The 22,117-nt window shown below is 38.4% G+C and overlaps 1 protein-coding gene and 1 long non-coding RNA gene across 2 annotated transcripts in view; one reads left to right on the top strand and one right to left on the bottom strand.

Annotated features, from left to right (window-relative positions):
• Positions 1-5,538, bottom strand: part of USP38 (ubiquitin specific peptidase 38) — a 37,605-nt gene extending 32,067 nt beyond the window's left edge. Inside the window, exons 1-2 of the mRNA XM_050791087.1 lie at positions 4,414-5,538; positions 2,583-2,718 (exon numbers count right to left, since the gene is read on the bottom strand). Coding sequence (XP_050647044.1) covers positions 2,583-2,718; positions 4,414-5,095 — 818 coding nt within the window. The 5' untranslated portion in view covers positions 5,096-5,538. The remainder of the gene's footprint in view (positions 1-2,582; positions 2,719-4,413) is intronic.
• Positions 5,539-5,760: 222 nt separating this feature from the next.
• LOC126954981 (uncharacterized) overlaps positions 5,761-22,117 on the top strand; it is a 72,114-nt gene continuing 55,757 nt past the window's right edge. The window contains exon 1 of the long non-coding RNA XR_007725773.1: positions 5,761-6,005. This is a non-coding gene — a long non-coding RNA (uncharacterized LOC126954981). The remainder of the gene's footprint in view (positions 6,006-22,117) is intronic.

The following is a 22,117-nucleotide window of genomic DNA, read 5'->3' on the forward strand; positions in this document are numbered from 1 at the left end:
AAAAAATAAACACCAATATCAGGCCATGAAGATAAGTTCTGCCTCTAAGAGAGTGGCCCTACGTGAGAAACTTGACTACCCTGGTTTGTGTCTTCATGGGTGACTATCTCATAACCGGGAGCCAGATTTAAGTTCAAATACCGGATTCACTGTTTATTACCTGAATGAGCTTGGGTAAACAATTTAACCTCTCAGTTTCCTCAACTATGAGATGGGGCCAATAACAGTACCTATTTCAAAAGACTGTGGTGAGTATTAAATAGTTTATCTCATATAAAGAAAATCTGCCACTATTACCCTATGCAATGAAAGTGATGGACCAACTTATTTCTAATTTCACTTCCAGTTGTAAAATCTATAATTCTCTGCATCTGTTTTACTAGGAGGAAATACAAGTTATAATGCATTCATCCCAAAGGGAAAGACACTTTAGGGCTGTTACAGTCACACTGACAAAAGTGTGCTGCTGCTTAAATAGGGCACAGAAGGAGTTACATTATGAAGAGATGAATAAGGTAAGAGTTTCTTAAGAGTAAATGAACAACGAAAACTTTACATAAAGACTTGGAAGTCAGCCACATACAGATCAGAACTGATAGTGATGATAATAATGGGAAGGAAGAAAATAAAAAGAATAGATACAGAAAGAAATTCCTAACAGTATGGTGTCAGATAAGAATTTCAAGAACAATGAATACAAAGATATCAAGGAGATGAGAATAAAAATACATATTATCAAACACAGCAAGGGGGATCATCATAAATTAAAAGCAATGGGGACAGAGGTCACACAACAGGAAAAACATTTACGTAAGAGTTTTCTCATACATACAAAGCACTTTCACAAATTTCTGAAAGTCAAAGAGGAAATGAACACTATGAAACTGGAAGTAAAAGTTACAGATAAATTGATTCAATTATGTTTAAGAGCACAAGAAGAAAGGAGAAATGCTAGAAGAGGAAGACCTTTTTAAACAATGAAGTGAAAAGGGGGATAAGGTGGAGAAAATCAAAGTCCCTAGAGTTTGTGTTATAGAGAGTGAAGTTAGTACAAATGCAGCTGAGAACTCAATATGAATACCTCAGTTTATATGTTACCTTATAATAATAATTTTATAACAGAAGCACAGAAACCCTTTTGTCCAAATCCTTATACTGTATTTAAATGTGCTTAATATACACACACACACAGGAAAAGAATTAAAAAACAAAAACAGTCAGGTATTTAATAAGAACAGGAAAACACAAAAAACTCAATTAGAAAAAAATAGTCATTGAAATAAAGAAACTCAGTAAGTAAGCTCTACAGATGAGCACCTTTGAAGAGAAAATTAGTGAACTATAAAACAGTATTGATATTCTTCCCCTCAGATATCCACAGGTTTGCTTCTTCACATCCTTCCTGTCTTCACTTCATGGTTACCTTAGTGAAGACTTCTTCAGCCATCTTATTTAAAATTGCAAACCACTTCCCCACAATCTGTCCCCCTTCCTGTCTACTCCTATCCCTCTGTCTGCTTTTTTTCAAACATGTATCACTATCTAACATACTAAATTATTTTACTTATTATATTTAATCAAATCAAAAACAAATTCAATTTTAAGATGCATAATTAGCTTATGTACCACCAAGGCAAGAAAAGTCATGCCAATTTAACTAGGACACGAATGACTGGGCATTTCTACATTTAAACATCTTTGAAATTAGAAGACATGTTGGAATCAATGAAGTGTGTTATTAAATTACTGTCTGCCTCCCCAAGTAGAATGTAAGCCTATAAGGCAGATATTTTTATCAGTTTGTTTGAGGACATTTTGAACACTGCCTGGCATTCATGGTAAGTACTCAATAAGTGTGGTTTGAATAAATGAATGAATGACTGAATAAAAGTGCCAAAGTGCTGAGAAGGGCAAATAATATTAAGATTATACCTAGAAATGTAAGAATAAAATTATAGAACATTAAGGATAAAGAGAACATAAAAGTTTCCAGAAAAGCTGACTACTCACAAAGGAATGAGTCAGACTGACAGGTGACTTCCCACCGGCAACAATAGATGCCCAAAGGTAATACAGTATTATTTTTAAAATGCTAAGAGAAAATGGCTATCAAATTAGAATTCTGTATCTTGCCAAATCTGAGAAACTGATTTAAAACTGAGAAAGAAAAAAAATACAAACAGGCGAAGGCAAACAGTGTATTACACACTGAGCCTGGTTAAGAGAGAAAGTAAAGTGTATACTTACTAAAGAAGAAAAAAAAAACGAAGAAAAATAGGTTGCAGGAAACAATGATGAGCAACGAAATTAGTGAAATACTGTATATTGATAATCCAATCAGCATCTGTATATATGTGTGTATATTTTGGGAATTAAAGTTGAATTGAAAATAGATTTGTGAATTATTGGGATGCCTCTCAACGCTATAAGGTAAACAATTCCAATCTATTTGGAGAATATTTACATATGTCATTCCATGATTTTAGTTTTAAACATTCGTAAGTTTTTCATTACTCACAAAATACAAAGTATTTCCTCTTCCCCAATCTACAATTACCATTAATAGTGTCATGAAGAAGTACCTGCAAAGGGCTTGGGTCATACTTGCATCTTTTACATTTGGATCTGTAGTAAGGCTCCTGATGAGAACTGTAATCATCTGAAGAGGAATATGCTGCACAAGGCTTGCCAATGCTACAGAAGGTTCAAATGATGCATCTGTTTTTTTAATAAAAAAGAAAAGGAAACATGGCAAGTACGTTCAAGTATTTAAAAAGAACAACACTTTACAAAAAAAACAAAAGTAATTGCAGCAAAGGTGTTAATTAGGAAGGATTATTATGCTACACCCTCATGCGTAGACTCTAATTTACAAGGAATGTTAAATTACAGGAATGAAAGATTAAGAGTGAACAGCAATGATCACTCATACTATAGACAGAATACTAAAATATATTGCTATGGTTAGTCCATAAGTTACTTTAAATTTTTCATAATCTATCGACTTATTGTTGCACTGAAATATTAACCTGTAAATCACTAATCAGAAAGGAAATATAAAGAAACTTATATAAAGTATCATTTCAATTTCTACTTCAGACCCTCCAAAATAACTTAAAACTTATTGATCATTACATCTTTCTAAGGAAGATTTAAAAAAATCTCTTAAAGTAGAAATTAAGGTGACTTTTGGGGGCACTTAAGTATCATTTCAACTCCCGCTTCAGACCCTCCAGAATAACTTAAAACTATTCATCATTACATTGCTCTAAGGAAGATTTTAAAAAATCTCTTAAAGTAGAAATTAAGGTGACTTTTGGGGAGACTTTGCTTAAACTGGATACAAATTAAGCAAATCCAAGACAAGCACCTTTATTGCTACAGTTGAAAAAATTTGGTAGGAACCTAACAGTTATGACAACACAGGCAATAGAAGTAAAATTACAAAAAGAAAAGAAAAACCAACTCAGATACTGCAAATACATCGTTTGTAATTCTTTCATAAATATATTAAATTCATCAGAACATAGAACGCTTGATAAAACTCCACCTTTACTTCTGGTTCTTAAGATAAAAAGAGGACACGTCCCTCACAAGTTCAATCTGAACAGCCAGACAGTCCCCGCTGGTGGTATAAATGAAGGAGAATGCTTGTACCAAGTAGAGCGGAAATGAACATGGTTTTGAATCTATTCAAACCTGAAAGGTCCAAGACAGAACAAGGAAGGTAGAGGTACTGGTAAAATTCCTGGGCGAGAAAGCATTTTCTAGGCAAGTATCATGTGACCCTTCTCTGCTTTCTGAGAATGCAGTTCATGGGCACTAAAACAAATATTTAAATCCTCATACTCTTCTTCCTTCCCTCATTCTATCTGTATCCCTCCTTTGTCTACTAGATATTGTAGACAAAAAATGTCAGTATTTAAAAACTTCATAGTTAACTGGGGTAATCCAGTAATAAATTGCATAATCCATTAATTCAAAAATGAGGAAATACAAAAATGGGGGAAAAACTCATTACAAAAGGAGAGAGACACGAACAACAAATACTATGGTAAACATCATGCTACCATTAGTCACTAATGAATGGAAGCTTTCTGCAGTAGCTGTCATCCTCAAAGCATTCCAAATAACTTGAGCAGAGGCTGGGTAATTAAGCAACTTGTTTAGTGCCAAAGGTCTTAGACCTGGACGTTCTCAACCTTTAAAATGGGAACGCTGCCTGTTTTTAAAGTACGAGGTGACGTCCTGAATAAGGTAGTGAATGTGAATACATCTGGGATAAGGGTATTAGGATTTGCTCTCCCTTAAGAATGTTTTCAGGGCAGTAGGAAAACATGGTGTGAATGTGTGTGTTCAAGAGAGACATATACTGAATTTTTATGAGATATTCTGAAAGATAATGACCCTTACCTGTGGAAGAGATGCTTGCAAAAACTTCCTGCAGAGAAGGCAGCAGTGTGGTAGGCTCGGCCTTCCAGATGTTCTGCAGCAAGTTACTCACTTTTGTCACCTGGGAGACATATTCCCGCAACTCTCTCTCCTGAGTGGACACGCACTGGAAGTGGCCTATCGTTCGAACCAGCTGTTGACAGAACGTGATGGACAATTTCCCTTTGGGGATGCATTGCACGAAGTCGGTCAGAAGGTCGCTCAGTCGGGCACAGAGCTGCGGCTCCGGTCTCTCACACACCATCCGTAACACCTCTACCTGCAGGAGGCTGAAGAGATCCAGCACCGACGGACAGCTCATAATCAGCTTCAGGCCGTTGTGAATGTAGTCCAGGATGGCTACATCCTTCCTGTCCAGAGAGTGGTAGCCCTGATGAAGGAGGCCCAACACAAAGGTCTTGTTGAAGAAGGACTCGAACTCTGGCCGGTGGTATCGTGCGTAGGCCTCCAGCACCTGGTGCCCCACCTGCCGCTGGAAAGGGTCCTGGCCCTCCAGGATGAGCCGGGTCGTCAGGTCAAACATGGCCTCGCACTGCGCCTCGTCTAGCCAGTGCTCCGCCGATTCCACCACCTTCCGCACAATCACCCGCTTGAGGGGCAGGGGATGCGAAGAACTCACAAGGCCCTCCAGGATCTTGTCCATTGTCGCCACGCAGCAAGGCCAGGGCCAGAGGATAAGGAGCGGGTGGCGGCAGCCCCGAGGTGGGGCAGGAGAGCCCCGGGGCGGAGGTGAACTTGGAGCGCCGCAGCAGCAGCGTGACGGGCCACCGCCACCGCCGCCTCAGCAGCCACATTTATGGGGCAGGGAGACCCATCCAAGCTGGGGCGAGAGCTGGCGAGCCTGGAGAGCGTAAGAACCGACGCCTGCGGCTGGCCTAAGGCGCCAGAGGCCCGTACTCCGCCGCCGCCCCAGGCCCTCGATCCCTCTCAGCATCAGCGCGGAGAGGCCTGTCGGGACCCCCGGCGGCGTCGGCGGGCGCTCAGGGTCCGGGGCTGTTCGCCGGTGGGTGGAGGAAGCGCGCCTCCGAGTTCCGGGTCAGGTGTGGGCGTCCAGGCTTCAGCAGATCGTGAGAAGAAGCCGGCTGTCGGCTGAGTCAGGAGGCGCTGTCACGGAGGGTGCTGGGATCAGCCGGGTAAAAGAGACCGAAGCGACACCCTTTGACCCGGATTTTGAAGTGCCGGCAAACAGGAAGTGAAGGACCTAGGAACCTCCGTCAAGGACCGCCCCTCCGCCCGTCTCTTCCTCTCTTCTTCCCTCTCTCCCTCCCTGCTTCCCCAGCTTCCGCCCGGAGTCGTAGACTCCGTTCCCCCGGCACTCGAGCCTCCTTCCCGCCCCGTAGCGCAGGTGCGGCGACTACCGCGTCACTGGAGAGTGTGTCGAGTCACAGGCGGTCTTCCGCACGGAGCGTCCCCGGCTGACGCTGCGCAGCTGCTGCGACCGTAGGATTCTCGCCGGCTAGTCTCCGTCGGTTCCGCCTGCGTCAGGTTACTCGTGAAAACTCGAGAAAGTGCTATTGATGTGAAATCCGAGGAAAAGAGCATTTGGGGGAAAAGTAAGGAAAACTCAAAACTCGGATTGAGAAGACTTTGCCTTGGCTCATTAATCAAGAATTGCGCTTGCGCGCCTAAATGCCACTGCCTTTATCGTGCGATGTCGGTATTGAAGTAAGAGCAATACCGGCGGCATACCTAGCATTTAGCGGCCATCAGTATAAGTAGCAGGCCTCTAGCAAAAAACCAGTTAGTGAGCCTTTGTACCATATCGAAAATTATAAGCCGTCCAAAAAAGTGAGGAGAGTAAGGGAAAATGGCATATTAGAATTCAAGTATTTTTATTCCTGTGTCATACAAAAGAGTACTTTGAAAATAGAAAACCAGGTGGAAATACCACAAAACTCATTGTGTATGTTGACACTGAAGATGGTTTAAAGTAGGGAAGAACAGATGCAATCATGTTTGTTCTCTTTCATGCCAAATTCCAAAGATTCACAATAAGAGTTTGAACTTCAATCAGAGCTCTTTATATTGGAAAATATTGCCTAACTATATAGCGCCCTTTAGGCTTAGTTAATATAGTTGTGAAACTAGACATTAAGGCCCTGTAATACAGACAAAACTTTAAAGAAATAGGTCATTTAAAATGTCCCGTAGAAAAATGAACAAAATTCTGTTACTTCAGTTTGCTAAAGAGTGGTTTTTTTTTTTTTTTTTTTTTTAACCAAGTTACAAACACGATTATACTAACATATTTAACACGTTGATTATGGTAGTCTTACGAAGAGTGGTTTAGAGGAGACAGGAGCTGGGTAAAAGGGAACTTAAGACCAAGTTGAGTTGTAGGAAGATACCGAAGATAAAAGAGAATTGAGGTAATTGATCTATCCATCATGCTAGAGACAGGAATGATTTTGGAACTTTCCTTTTTCCAATAGGCAGGAGGTGAAGGTACAGAGATATTTGTCTTTACTGGGAATAATGCCACAGTGGAAGACAAAAATAATATAGAAAATAAACTATTAAGAAGGAAGTATTAAGAAGGAGCGTGGATTTGAGGTGGAGTGGAGGAAATTTGGAATTAGTCTTTGTGCTAAGAAACTAACAGGATGAATGAAGATTGCTGAATGGTACCAGTGAAGTGATTATTCCAAAGTAGACAAGAAAAAAATATTGGTAAATTTAAAACTTGACAGATTACTTTGAATTGTCTATAACATTTTCTTCTTTCTGTTAATACTAGGTCTTGAAAAATTAAATATTACAAAATAAGATGTCTAAGAGAACATAATGCTATTAATTCATATAAATTACATAACGTCATAATATTAGACTTCCAAAAGCACCATGACTGTATTTTAAAAATACCTGTTGAATGATAGATGCATGAAATGAAATATTAGGTTTTTATACCAAGATATTCAAAACTTATTTCCTTCTTTTGCCATTAGTTAAACAAATGTGTATAATACTCTCTTCTATAAGATTTCAATTGAAAGTGGCCAACTTTAAATTTATTTTATAGCATAACTAAAAATTCTGTAATAATACCATGGTCCTTTTTAACATTTTAAAATATTTTCAGAAGTCTGTGGAAGATTTTTTTTTGCAGTGAGTCATGCCACTAATCATTGGATTAGTGGGTGCTATCGTAATGGGCATTAAAATTTTGTATAAAGTTTTAGTCTAAGGCCTCAATTGCTAATTACATGTTTTACAAATATGTTAGATCTGAGAATGGGAGCTGAGTGATGGGGATGAAAGAAGAAAAAGCACAGGATAGGGAGTGATTATTGAGCAACCTCTGTGTTCCTGGAACTCAATATATTATACTTTACCCTTGGTTCTCAAAACAGGGTTTTGGAAGTAGATGTTAATAGCTGCATTTTATAGATAAGATACTGAAGCCAAAGGAGGTTAAAAAAATAATCACGTCTGACTCTAGAGTCTCTATTAATTTCCATCATACTATTAGATGAAAAGTGTGTGTGTGTTTATATTTGTGATAAGCAAAGAGAAAAGGCAGTTCCAAAAGCAGTGGTTAGAGTTGGCCAACTGCAATAACGTTATTGTGAGGTTAGTTTTCTCCTAGGAAATTTATATTATACCACCTTATAGAATCAAAAGCAAACTGATTTTATAGAGAGGACTGTGATAAATAAACCATCATATGAAATAATTACAAATAATCCCTGACTTTATGAAATTTATGTTCATATACGTTTTTTAAGTTGTAAAGAAAATAAGACAGGAAAGAAACACACCAACCACTTTGATATGGTTTTTGTTTTAATGATTTAAAATGGACACCAAGCTAATCTCATGACCCTATTTCATTTAATTTTTTTCACAGTACAAAGTGAAAGCAAGTTTATTAAGAAAGTAAATGAATAAAAGAAAATTAAAAATTAAAAATATACCATTGGCTACTTCATAGGCAGAGCAGCCTCACTACCCTATTTTAAATCTTCCAGTGCTTATCATCTTAAAATTCAAATGGCTACTGTTGACTTTAAGGCCCTCCATAAAGTTGCTCTTGTGTCTTTTCCTACCGTTCTCCTCATTTATTATATGTTTACAGCCTTTTTCTGTCCTCTAGAATCTAAGTTTCATGAGGTCAAAAAACAAACCTCTTAATTTCCTTAGTTACCTCTATATCTAGCAGTTAGAACACTAAACAATCTAACAAGTGTGTGTGTGTGTGTGTGTGTGTGTGTGTGTGTGTGATGGAGTCTCACTCTGTTGCCCAGGCTGGAGTACAGTGGTATGATCTCAGCTCACTGCAACCTCCTGGGTTCAAGTGATTCTCCTGTCTCAGCCTCCTGAGTAGCTGGGATTATAGGCACCCACCGCCACACCTGGCTAATTTTTGTATTTTTAGTAGAGATGGGGTTTCACCATGTTGGCCAGGCTGGTCTTGAACTCCTGACCACAAATGGTCTTCCCACCTCAGCATCCCAAAGTGCTGGGATTACAGGCGTGAGCCACCGTGCCCAGCTCAATCTAACAATTTTTTGAACGAATGAACTTTTAAAAAATGAAATGAAAAACATGGTTAAAAAAAAGTCCTAAGGAATCTACACAATAATTTCTAGAACTAAAAAACTCAGCAGGGTTTCAGAACATAAGAGAATAGACAAAAATCAATTGTACTTTTATGTACTAGCAATGAACACATGGAAACCAAAATTAAAAATATAGCATTCATAATTGCTCAAAATAAAAACTATGTAGGTGTAAATCTGACAGTGCATGTACAGGACTCATGCTGAAAACAACAAAACACTGATGAAAGAAATCAAAGATCTAAATAAATGACCATGTACAAGGATTAGAAGACTCGCTGTAGTGTAGATGTTAATGATCCCTAAATCGGTATGCAGGTTTAATACAATTCCTATTAAAACTCCAGCAAGGTTTTTTTTTTCTTCTTCCTGTACAGGCAAGATTATTCTAAAATGTATTTGGAAAAACAAATGAGAGTAGCTACAACAATTCTGAAAAGGAGGAATTAAGTGAGAGGGGTCATTTTACCTGTGTTACTTTGTTCTTATGCTGCTAATAAAGACGTATCTGAGACTATGTAATTTATAAAGGAAAAGTTTAATTGACTCATAGTTCAGCATGGCTGGCAGGCCTCAGGAAACTTACACTTATGGTGGAAGGGGAAGCAAACATGTCCTTCACGTGGCAGCAGGAAGGAGAAGAATGAGAGCTAAGCTAAAGGGGGAAGCCTGTTATAAAATCAGATCTCGTGAGAACTTATATCATGAGAACAGGATGGGAGAACCTGCTCCCATGATTCAGTTATTTCCACCTGTTTCTTCCCTCAACACATGGGGGTTATGGGCAGTACAATTCAAGATGAGATTTGGGTGGGGACACAGCCAAACCATAGCACTAATCAAATATAATACTCATTATATGCCAGGGTAATTAAGACAGTATGGTAATGGCAGAGAGATGGACACATAGTCAGTGAAATGGACAACGATAACCTAGACCTACACAAATATACCCAACTGATTTTTGACAGAGATTCAAAAGCCATTCAGTGGAGGAAGGATAGTGTTTTCAACAAATGGTGCTGGAGTAATTGGATGTTCATAGGCAAAAAAGAAATGAGAAAACAACAGTACCACTGGACTGTTCTGCTACAAGGTTTCACAGAAGCACCAAACTTATTTTGTCAAATCTTAGTCCTGGAGGAATTCAAACTTTCCAGGACCCAGTTGTTAGAATATGTGAATGAACTTTTAATTTCTGGCAAAAGGAAGGCCGAGGTATCAGAAACCACCATAATATTGCCGTATTTTCTTTGAGAAAGGGGATCGTGAGTCTCTAAGAACAGATTGCAGTTTGTAGAAAAAGAAGTTAAATATTTAGGACACCTGATTAATGAAGGGAAGTGGATAATAAACCCAAAGAGAATATTGGGAATAGTGGGTTTGCCTTTGGCTAAGACGAAGAGAAAACTCCAAAAATTTTTAGGTTTAACTGGCTATTTAGGTTATGGATTGACTCATATGCTTAAAAGACAAAATTCTGTATCTCAAGTTACTAGAAGAGGAGCCCGATCCCTTTCCCCCAGAGGAAATTCAGGCAGTGAAAGAGCTAAAGCAGGCCCTCACTACAGCCCTGGTCCTGGCCCTCCCATCTTTAGAGAAACCATTCCATCTGTTTGTAACAGTAGACCGGGGCATGGCCCTTGGGGTGCTTACTCAAACCTGGGGAGGGAAGAGGCAACCTGTTGCTTTTGTCTCGAAGCTTCTCGATCCTGTCTCTCAGGGGTGATCTGAATGTGTGCAAGGAGTAGCTGTGACAGCCCAGATGGTAGAGGAGAGTTGAAAGCTATCCTTTGGTGGGGCCCTAATAGTAAACACCCCACACCAGGTCAGGAATATATTAAATCAAAAAGCTGGGAGATGGTTGTTGGATTCTCAGATTCTAAAATATGAAGTCATATTACTAGAAAAAGATTGGTTGTAACACCAGATACTTACCTGAATCCAGCCAGTTTCCTATGGAAAGGAGACAAGAACAAAGAGACATCAGACTGTAACTGCTTAGATATCATAGAATACCAAGCCAAAGTTAGACCAGACCTTAGGGAAGCTCCACTACGTGATGGGATTAGACTGTTTGCGGATGGGTCATCCGGAGTGATAGATGGCAAGAGACATAATGGTTATGCTGTCTTTGATGGAAATAAGCACTCATTATGTGAGAAAGGTAGATTACCTAATGGCTGGTCGGCCCAAACCTATGAATTACATGCTCTTGACCCCTAAAGCTCCTTGAAGGCCAAGAAGGGACTATATATACTGATTCTAAATGTGCCTATGGGGTGGTACACACTTTTGGAAAAATCTGGACAGAGCAGGGCCTAATAAATAGTAGGAGAAAATAATTGGTACATGGGGAACTGGTCAGACAGGTTTTAGAAAGTCTCCTGCTTCCAGCAGAGGTAGCCATAGTTCATGTAAATGATCATCAGAAAGAGAACACTATAGAAGCTGTAGGAAACAGGTTTGCAGATTAAGCTGCTAGGCAAGCCTCCCTGGGAGAAGAAATTATAGACTATTTAGCCTGATACCAGACATCCCTAAGGTAGTATTAAGGTCTCAGTTTACCAGAGAGGAGAAGGAAGAATTAGACAGGATGGGGGTCACTCAAAGTGAAGATGGGAAATGGGTACTTCCTGATGGGAGAGAAATGATAAGTAAACCCCTGATGAGAGAACTGATGTCTGTATTACTCCCCAAAGGGAGTCATTGGGGACCCCAGAGTCTGCATGATGCAATACTTAAGAATTATGGGTGTATAGGGATTTATACCCTCATTAAACAAGTATGTGGAAGTTGTGTAACTTGTCAAAGGATAAACAAAGAGGTGATTAGAAAACAGTTCACAGGAGGAAGACCTCCTGGACTAAGACCACTTCAGAGCATTCAAGTAGATTTCACATAAATACCCAAAGTAGGAAGACTGAAGTATTTATTTACTGGTGATCATGGATCACCTTTCCAGCTGGGTGGAAGCCTTTCCCCTTCCAACAGCCACCTCCAGGAACGTGGTCAAAATAATATTATAACAGACTTTACCTAGATTTGGCCTGGTGAAAAACATTGATTCAGACAATGGCAGCCACTTCACCTCCAGGGTGTCAAGGGGAATTATGGAAGGTTTACAAATTAGATGGGATTATTACACCCCTTGGCATCCCCCTTCCTCTGAAAAGGTAGAAAGAATGAATCAAACTCTCAAAAAGCACTTCACCAAACTAATAAACTAAAATGCCTTGGACCAAATGTCTCCCAATAGCACTCCTTAGGATTAGGACAGTCCCAAGAAAAGACTTGAGATTGTCCCCCTACAAGTTATTATATGGACTCCTGTATTCAGGCAGAGCTATGGATATTCCTACTGTGGAAACCAAGGATCAATTCTTAAGAAATTATATACAGGCATTATCCTCCACCCTGTAATCCCTTAGGTTAAAAGGACTTCTGACTCAAACTCTGCCTCTTGAGTTAGCAGTTCACTGCTTCCAGCCTGGCAACTAGGTGCTGATTAAGACTTGGAAAGAAGACAAGCTCCATCCAAGCTGAGAAGGTCCCTATCAAATGCTGCTGACCCCTGAGATGGCCATGTGTACAGCTGAATGGAGGTGGACTCACTATACTTGTCAAGGGACTGGTAAAAGAGACCCTGGAAGGATGGGAAAAAGATCAGTGGAAAGTACATGGGGCACTTGAGGAACCCTTAAAGTTAACTCTGAGATGAATCTAAAAAGAAAACATGGGCTGGTCCCTTTTCTGGAAGCTAATATGGCTGGGATGGGCTACTATACGAAGAGAAGAAGGTCAAAGTAGAAACTGACAGGAGACTCCTCTCTACCCATTCAGGTTGGTAATTAATGTAACCAAGATGGTGGCACCCAAGACTATAAGATTTGATGACTGCCAGGTTTTACCTTGTGAGAATTTGAAAAATCAGAGACAACGCTTACATGTGGATAAATATCCACTTCATATGATCTGCTTGGAATAGTCAAATTAGAGGTTTCTAGGGCCTAGAGAGAAAATAAATGGGAAGTTATTGTTTAATAGGTACAGAGTTTCTGTTTCAAAGGATGAAAAGTTCTGTAAATGGATAGTGGTGAAGATTGCACAACAGTGTGAATGTACTTAATGCCACTGAACTGTACACTTCAGAATGGTAAATTTTGGGTTATATTTTACCACAATAAAAAATTAAAATCAACAGTAAAAAAGTCAATCCAATTAAAAATGGGCAAAAGACTTCAAGATACGTTTCAATGAAGAGGATATACAGATGGCAAACGAAAAGTTGTTCAACATTACTAGCTAATAGGGAAATGCAAATTAAGACCCTGAGATATTATTACACACTTATTAGAGAACTGCTAAAATAAAAAATGGTGACAACATTAATGCTGGCAGAGATGCAGACAGACTGATTTCTCATACATTGCAAGTGGAAATGCAAAATGGTTTAGTCACTCTGGAGAATTGTTTGACAGTTTCTTAAAAATTAAACATGCAGCTATCATATGATCAAACTGTTGAACTACTGGGTATTTATTCCAGAGAAATGAAAATCTATGTTCACACAACTACATATATGCAAATATCCAAAGCAGTGTTATTTGCAATAGCCAACAACCAAAAACATTCAAAATGGTCATCAGTAGGTGAATGGCTAAACAAACTGTGGTCATCAGTAGGTTGAATGGCTAAACAAACTGGTACGTTCTTACTGTGGAATATTACTTAGCAATAAAAAGAAACTATTGATGGATACAACTTGGATGGATTTCAAGGGCATTATGCCAAGTGAAAAAAACTAATCTCAAAAGTCACATACTATGTGATTCCATTTGTATGACATTCTCAACATGAGGAAATTTTAGAGATGAAGAACAGATCAGTGGTTGCCAAGGGCTAGGTATAGATAGGAGAGGCAAAGGGATGAGTAGAAATTTTAATAAAGGGGTAGCATGAGGGTAATCCTTGTGGTGATAGAATAGTTGTGTACCTTGATTGTGACTGTTGCATGACTCCACACGTAGTAAAATGGCATGGAAGTATACATACTTTGTATCGATATCAATTTCCTGATTTTGATATTATGCTATAGTTATATGAGGTAACATTGAAGTGTAACTGAGTGAGGAGTACAGAGGATTTCTCTGTTATCTTTGCAACTTCCTGTGAATCTATAATGATTTCAAAATTAAAAAGTTTAAAACAAAACACCCCTTAAAAAACCAACCCTGGCCATGAGTGGCCTGTACTTTCAATTAGGTGACTTTAGTCTGCCCTGTTTGATCTTCCCCACCAAAACAGACCCCAAACTCCGTAATATTTAGAAACTAAGAGATTAAAACTTCCAGGATCATATTATTGATTGATTGATTGATTGATTGATTTTTGAGACAGCGGCTCACTCTGTCGCCCAGGCTGGAATGAAGTGGCATGATCTCAGTTCACTGCAACCTCCACCTCTTGGTGTCAATAAATTCTCCTCCCTCAGCCTCCCAAGTAGCTGGGATTACAGGCATGCACCACCATGCCTGGCTAATTTTTGTATTTTTAGTGGAGACAGGGTTTCAACAGGCTAGTCTTGAAGTTGGCCAGGTTGGCCTTGGAACTTCTGGCCTCAGGTGGTCCACCTGCATCAGCCTCCCAAAGTGTTGGGATTACAGGTGTGAGCCACTGTGCCCAGCCAGGATTATGTTTTAAGAGGCAAATGGATTCATGACTATGCATAGACAGTGGCCTGTGCAGCCTGTGAGGCCTACTACACGTTAATTCTTGCTCTTAATTAACTAGATGTAAATGGGAAACAAGTTACTAATAAATCATGGTTGCTAGAAATAAAGGTTTTAGTTCTAGTATTTATTAAATAAGATTAAAAAGTAAGGATTATTTATATATCTATTTGAATTCTGTGTAATAAAAATTCCAACATGGGCCCTCTATCAGCTGGAATTGCTATGACAGATTCTTTATGAAAAATAATCTAGAGAGTAATTATCTCAGTCTGCTCGGGCTGCCATAACAACATACCGTAGACTGTGTGGCTTAAACAGCAGAAACTTACCTTCTAACTGTTCTGGAGGCTGGAAGTCCAACATCAGGATGCCAGTAGTGTTGGTTTCTGGTGAGTGCTCTCTTCCTAAATTGCAGATGGCTGTCTTCTTGCTGTGTTTTCACATGGCCTCTTCTCTGCATGAGAGAAGCGAGAAGGATCTCAGGTTTTTCTTTTTATAAGAACAGTGATTCTATTGGATTAGGCCCCACCTTTATGACCTGATTTAACCTCAGTTACCTCCTTAAAGGTTCTATCTTCAAATGCCCATTGAGGCTTAGGGCTTCATTTTTTTGGTGGGGGGAGGGAGGAAAAAATTCAGTGCATAACAGAAACCAATTTTTTTTTTTCCTGTGGATTGCATTCTTGCTATTATCTAATAGACTTTAAGCTAGTTTTTCTCAATGAAACTCCTAAAATTGAGGTGACTTTTTTGAGTTGTTACCAGATCTATTAATTAAAATATTAATTGGGGTAGGGCACAGAAATCTGTGTTGTTAGTAGACCCCAGTTGATTCTTCTGCATTACCACGTTTGAGTGTGTTAAGCAAACCCTCTCCCCACATTAAATTACGGGTGAGAAACTAGGTGGAGAAAAGTTAGGCATCTTATTGACACAGCTGTAACTCGACTAGGTTATGAATTTCTCAGTGTATAGTGGATTTCACTAAAGACTTTGGAGGGATGGTATGAAAAGAAACTTGCTTTGAGAGACTTAAATATTGAAGGCATCTTAGACTGCTGGCAAAAGCCAGAACTGAAGAAGCAAGGAGACTAGGATTTACATTCAAGCATTGTGAACCTCCATGAGCCTCCATCTCTCTGATGCTAAATATTTCATCTTAACTAGATTAGTAACCTGAGACTTAATATTATAAGGAAGGGCAATTTAGGTAGTGGTAATACTTACAAGATCTGCTTCAGATAGAGTTGTTCTAAACAAAGTTTGTGAGAATACTAAATTGTTTTTTAAATTAAAAAAATACAATTGTTGGTTGGCAATTTAATTCTCTGTGGGGACATGGAATTTACATTCAATATGATCCAAAGATGCATGATAATAAAACATGTAGTGTGCTAGTTGGTATAAAGTGCTATGAGGAAAAGTAATTCAGGGAAGGGAGTGATAGTAATTACAGGTTTAAGTAGTATGATCAAGAAATGCTTGTTAAGAGTGGTGACATTTAAGCAAAGCTCCAAAGGACCCTGCAAACATTTGGGGGAAAGAGTAGTCCCACAGAAGAACCAGCCTGGAGTGATTTCAAGGGAAGGCTATTAGGGATGGAAGTCAAATAGCATAGGGTATTGCAAACACCTTGGCTTGTACTTCAAGTGAGGTAGAGAGACACTGGAGGGTTTTAAGCAGAGAGATGGCATGATTTGACTTGATGTTTTAAAATTATCAGTCTGCAATATTATAAAAGTCAATTATTTCATAAGTTATTAATTTTTTTTGGAAATTTAATACAATCACAACTACAGTGCCACCAGGTAATTTTTTTCATGGAGTTAAACCTATGTTCAATATATAATTTAATTGGAAAAAATTAAATGTGTTTAAGTTAATTTAAATTTAAATTAAATAAAACCGTACAAATACTAGAAAACCTAGGTGAATTAATTTTAATGTAGAAGTGAGGAAACCTTGCTATTACTTAAAATCCAGATAAAATAAGGAAAAAAAATGGAGAAGTTTTATTATATAAAAATAATTGGTATGGGAGGAAAGAAGAAAAATAGAAGATAAATTACAAGTTAGGAAAAAACATTTGCAGGTTAGTCATAGGAAAGAAAGGAGTTCGATATGCCTGCTGTATAAAGAGCTCCTGAAAATAGATTGGCAAAAGGCCAGCAACTCCATAGAAAAATGGGCTAGAACAGCTTACAAAGAGATGGCCACACACCATGTGAAGAGATACACATCACTTTTAATAAAATAAATGTAAATTAAAATTATGCTTAAATGTATTTCTCATGTATCAGACAAAAATTTCAAAGTTTGACCACATGCTTTGTTGCTGAGGCTGTGGAGAAACAGGCATTCTCATACAATTGCTGATGGGAATGTAAAATGATATAACTCATATAGAGGTGAATCTGGCAATAATAAAATTACATACATTTACCATGTGATCCAGCAATCTTACCTGAGGGAATCTATCCTTAAAATATACTGATAAAAATATGAAAACACATATACTATATGTGTGCAAGTCTTCTTATGATAGCAGTCTTTGTAGTAACCAAAGACTACTGTAAGTAAACAAAGTTTCCATGAGTAGGGGAATGGCCGATAAAGTAAATCTACACAATTGTGTCCCTTAAAAAAAAAAGAAAAAGAGAGAGAATGATCTTCAGAATATACTATTAATTTTAAAAAGTATGGTAGGAAAAGAAACTCTATTGATGTTTATAAGAAACTATCTTTTATCTCCAAAGGCATGGGGGTGGAAATACACACACACACACACACACACACACGTATTTGCTTATTTTTTTAAATGAAAGAATGAGCCCTAAAAAGGATACACATAAGGGAAGAAAAACATATGACTTTCTTTGAAAATTTCTTGTTTTGCGTGTTTGATTTTAGGACCATGTAAATATTTTACGTAATTATAGAACACAATAAAGGAAAAAGAAGAAATCTTTAAAATATGAAATGAAATGAAACAAACTTACTTATGTAATATAGTACTTTGGTTCATACCACACAAAAAGGAAATATTCCTAGTGATTTTTTGTTTTGAGACAGTCTCACTCTCTTGCCTAGACTCAAGTGCACTGGCATGGATCACTTGGCTCAGGGGAATTTCTGCCTTCTGGGTTCAAGCAATTCTCCTGCCTCAGCCTCCCAAGTAGCTGGGATTCCAGGTGCATGTCACCATGCCTGGCTAACTTTTGTATTTTAATAGAGGTGAGGTTTTACCATGTTGACCAGGCTGGTCTCGAACTCCTGGCCTCAAGTGAGGTGGGAATATTGCTTGAGCCCAGCAGTTTGAGACTAGCCGGGGCAAGAGTGGAGCTCCATTTCCATTTAAAAAAATTTAAAAAGTAGCCAGGTGTGGTGGTACAAACCTGTTGTCTCAGCTACAAGGGATGCTGACGCAGGAGTATCCTTTGAGCCAGGAGGTTGAGGCTGCAGTGAGCCATGTTCACACCAGTATTCTGTAGCCTGAGTGATAGAGTGAGACTCTGTCTCAAAAAAATAAAAAATCTAAACCAATCAAAATGTATAGACCTTATTTGAATCTCAATTTAAAACCACACAAAAATTAACATAAGACACTTGAGGAAAAGTGAACCCTGGATGGATATTTGATAATATAAAGGAATTTTTAAAAGTTTAATAATGGCATTGTGATTATGTTTTAAAAGAGTCCTTATCTTCTGGAGATACATACTGAAATATTCACAGATAAGATATTACAGATTTGCTCCAGAATGATGTAGGAGTAGGGTTGTGGGTTTTACTGAGAAACAATTGCCCATGACAATTGTTGAAAATAAGTGATAGGTATAAAAAGTTAAAAAAAACCCCAAAGAATATTCTAGATATCTTTCTGAGAGGAGACTTAAGGAAGGCATGGAGGATTACAGTAGAAGCAGGGAGATTAGTTAAATCACTATTGGAGTAATCTAGGAGATATAGTCGGTTGTGGCTTGGACCAGGGCTATTAACAGTGGAGGTGGAGAGAAGTGTTATGATTCTGAATACAGTTTAAAGATAGCACTCTTAATATTTGTTAGATTGAATAAGGAGGGTGAGAGAAAAGAGAGGTCAAGAATGACTCCAAGGTTTTTCATCTGAGCATTTTGGAAGATGGAGTGACCAATAAGCAAGATGGAGAAGACTGCCAAAGAAGCAGGTTTAGGAAAGATGAACTTCATTTGGCTTATATTATATTTGAGATGTCTACTAAACCACTAAGTGAAGATGTTAATTAGTTGAATATATGAATCCTGAGTTTAGGGAAAGTTCTAAAGCTAGAGATAAAATTCAAGTTACACATGGTGGTATTTCAGGCATGATGTAATTGAGATCACTAAAGAAATTAGATAGCAGAAGAGAACTAGCTCTAAGTTAAGAACTCCAGCATTAAGATATTTGAGAGAAAAGGGGTGTCATAGTTAATCTGAGCTGCTATAACAAAATACCTTAGACTGAGTAATTTATGAACAATATAAATTTATTTCTCATTGTTCTGGAGGTGGGCAAATCCAAGATCAAGGCGTCAGCAGATTCGAAGTCTGGTGACAGCTCTCTTCTTTAATGTCAGTGCCTTATTGTGGAGTCCTCACATGGTCACATACAAAGAGCTGGAGGCTCCCTTGAGCTGCTTTTATAGGAGCAATAATCCCATTCATGAGGACAGTGTTCTCATTACCTAGTCACCTCCCAAAGACCCCACCTTTTAATACCATCTTCTTGGAGTTAGGTTTCAACTGTAAATTTTCAGGAAGACACATACATTCAGACGATAGCAAGGAGGGAACAAAGGAAGCTTTGAAGGAGTAACCAGTGAGGTTGGAGGAAAACCAAGAGAGTGTGGTATCCTGGAAGCCATGTAAGGAAGATAATTAGCTGTGTCACCTATTGCTAAATAGTCTAATAAGTTGATTAGCTGTGTCACCTATTGCTAAATAGTCTAATGAGGATTGAGAATAGATCACTGAGTTTAACAACATAAAGGTTAACAGTTGGATGGAGTGGTGAGGGTTAAAGCCTAATGATAAGCTCAGGAGAAAATGGGAAAGTAGTGACAGCAAATGTAAACAATCATTTCAAGGAGACTTGCCAAAGGAAAGGAAGAAATGGGAGTGGTAGCTATAGAGTGAAGTAGGATCAAGCAAAAGTTTTATTTTAAGAATAGAGAAGAGGTATGTATGTTGGGCTAATGGATAAAAAACTTAGAAGAGGAAGAAAAATTATTGATACTAGAGAAAGAAAGAAAAGTTGCTGAGACAATGCCCTTGAGTAGGCAAGAAAGAATCTAGCATGCAAATGAAGTGGTTTTCCTTTGCTAGGAGGATTAACAAAACTCACTCACTGTAGGTGAGTGAATGTGCCAGTGGTGATTGCTTCTATTTTCTCAGTATAATGAAAAGCAAGATCATAAGTTGAGAATGAGACTGACAGAGGAAGAGACGGAGATTTTAAGAGAGAGGTGAAGTGATAGTTGTTTAGGACACTGGAAATAAGTCCTAATAGTCGTTTGGGACACTGGAAATAAGTATAATTCCTAGCCAGCATTAAGGGCCCATTTGAAGTTAATGAGACCAGTCAATTTGTTCATTTTGTTTTCCTCCAGCCACATTCACATGTACAGGTGTAAGCATGGAATAGGTAGAGAGTTGGACAGAACCAGGGTTGTGTTTTAGCCAAGTACAAAGAAGCAAGACAAGGGCAGGAAAGTTAGGCTGTATGCAAGGGAGGGATTATGATGGACCATGGAATTTAAGCTGAATAAAAATGAAGTGAGTAAATAATATAAGGTGTGAGGGACAATAAAAAGATGTTAGGATCAATGAATTATAGGTTCTGGTAGGTCAGAGTGTTGTTGAAATTCTCTAAATTCCAACTAGAGGTAGTGAGCTGGAAAGATAGGAGTTGGTGGTCAGAAAACTGAATGCTTTAAATTGAAATGATGGAGAGGCTATAGTTATTGGGAATGACATTTAGTTATGACCATGAGAGTAAGTGGCTGGAATAGGGTGGAGGGCAAAATCATTAAAGGAGATCAAGTCAAAGAACTGAGTGACAACATACTGGAAAGGTAATTTATGTGGACATTGAAGTCAACTGAGAATTATGACAGGAATAGGGTTTGAGATAGTATCAGTGAGTCAGGAGCTACAATCCTGAAGGGATGAGGTAGAGGGAGAGTGGCATGGGGATTGTTTGAGCACTGCAACAGGGAAAGGTTTTTAGTGCTATAGTTTGATGTAATAAAATCTAAATGGATATCTCTAGGGAGGAGAGAGACGGAATAGTCTGGAAGGAGTAACAAGTAGCAAGAATGTCACCTTCTTAATCTCTAGACCCAATAGCAGTAGAATTTGAGGGAAAGAACATCTACCTTTTGAGTAAGCTGCAGACAAGAGGGCTACAGGGTTGATCAAGTAAAAATTAAGTGAATGTTGAGGTGATTTTGCTGGTGACTGTCTGAGTCTCAGCATAGTGGAAAGATTTCAGGAGTTGGGCAGAGATAAGAAATGGAGTTAAATAAGGGTACGTTCAGAGCCGTTTGGGAATTAGAGTCGCGAGGATGAGTTGATTTTGACTTTTCGTGGCAACTAAAATCAAAAGGCATAAAGGGCATAGTAAAGTTAATCTTGATGAAAGTCTTTGATAAAAGCTTTAAATTCATAATTGAAGCTATAATGAAACAAACGTGCAACCTCAATGCAGATTCAAGGACAAGCTTGGGTTTAAATTAGTCATGAGTGAAATGCCTTTTGGCAAAATGTCTGCCATGTGAAGGCCACAAAGTAGTGTGTGAGGTTATGAAGACCTTGAAGATAATCAAGGCTTATCATTCATTATCTTAATTGACATCATGCAGCAATCATTGCTGCTATTTCAGAGATTTTCATGATCCTCTTACGGAACAAAATCTAGGCAAAAAGTTTCTAGCCTCTTGCCTGACAAGAGTTTGAAGCATCTTTTTGTTTTATACATATTTTACCTATTGTTTGTTACATTCAAATAAAATTTGAATTTTGAATTTTGAGTTTGAAAAATTTCGAAACACCAAAGCAGTCGTAACTGGCTGAACATGAATTCAGAATAAAGAAATGGTGGTCTGACTCCAAACCTAAAAAATGACATAAATGTTTATAGGCATGTAAAAACTGTAATGGTTCCCCGTATGCTGCCTAAAATTATCGATATGTGATACAGGAGAAAACAGTAGGTGAGAATATTACTTTTTGTTTCATTCTTGTTTTGATCAATCCACTTATCTCCTACCTGTAAGCCTGGACTTGTGTGTCTCCTGTTCACTTATTTATAACAGGAACTCAGAATTATCATATCTATTGCTGAATGTTG

Source organism: Macaca thibetana, chromosome 5 (assembly GCF_024542745.1).
Source record: "Macaca thibetana thibetana isolate TM-01 chromosome 5, ASM2454274v1, whole genome shotgun sequence".
NCBI classification, from domain to species: Eukaryota; Metazoa; Chordata; class Mammalia; order Primates; family Cercopithecidae; genus Macaca; species Macaca thibetana.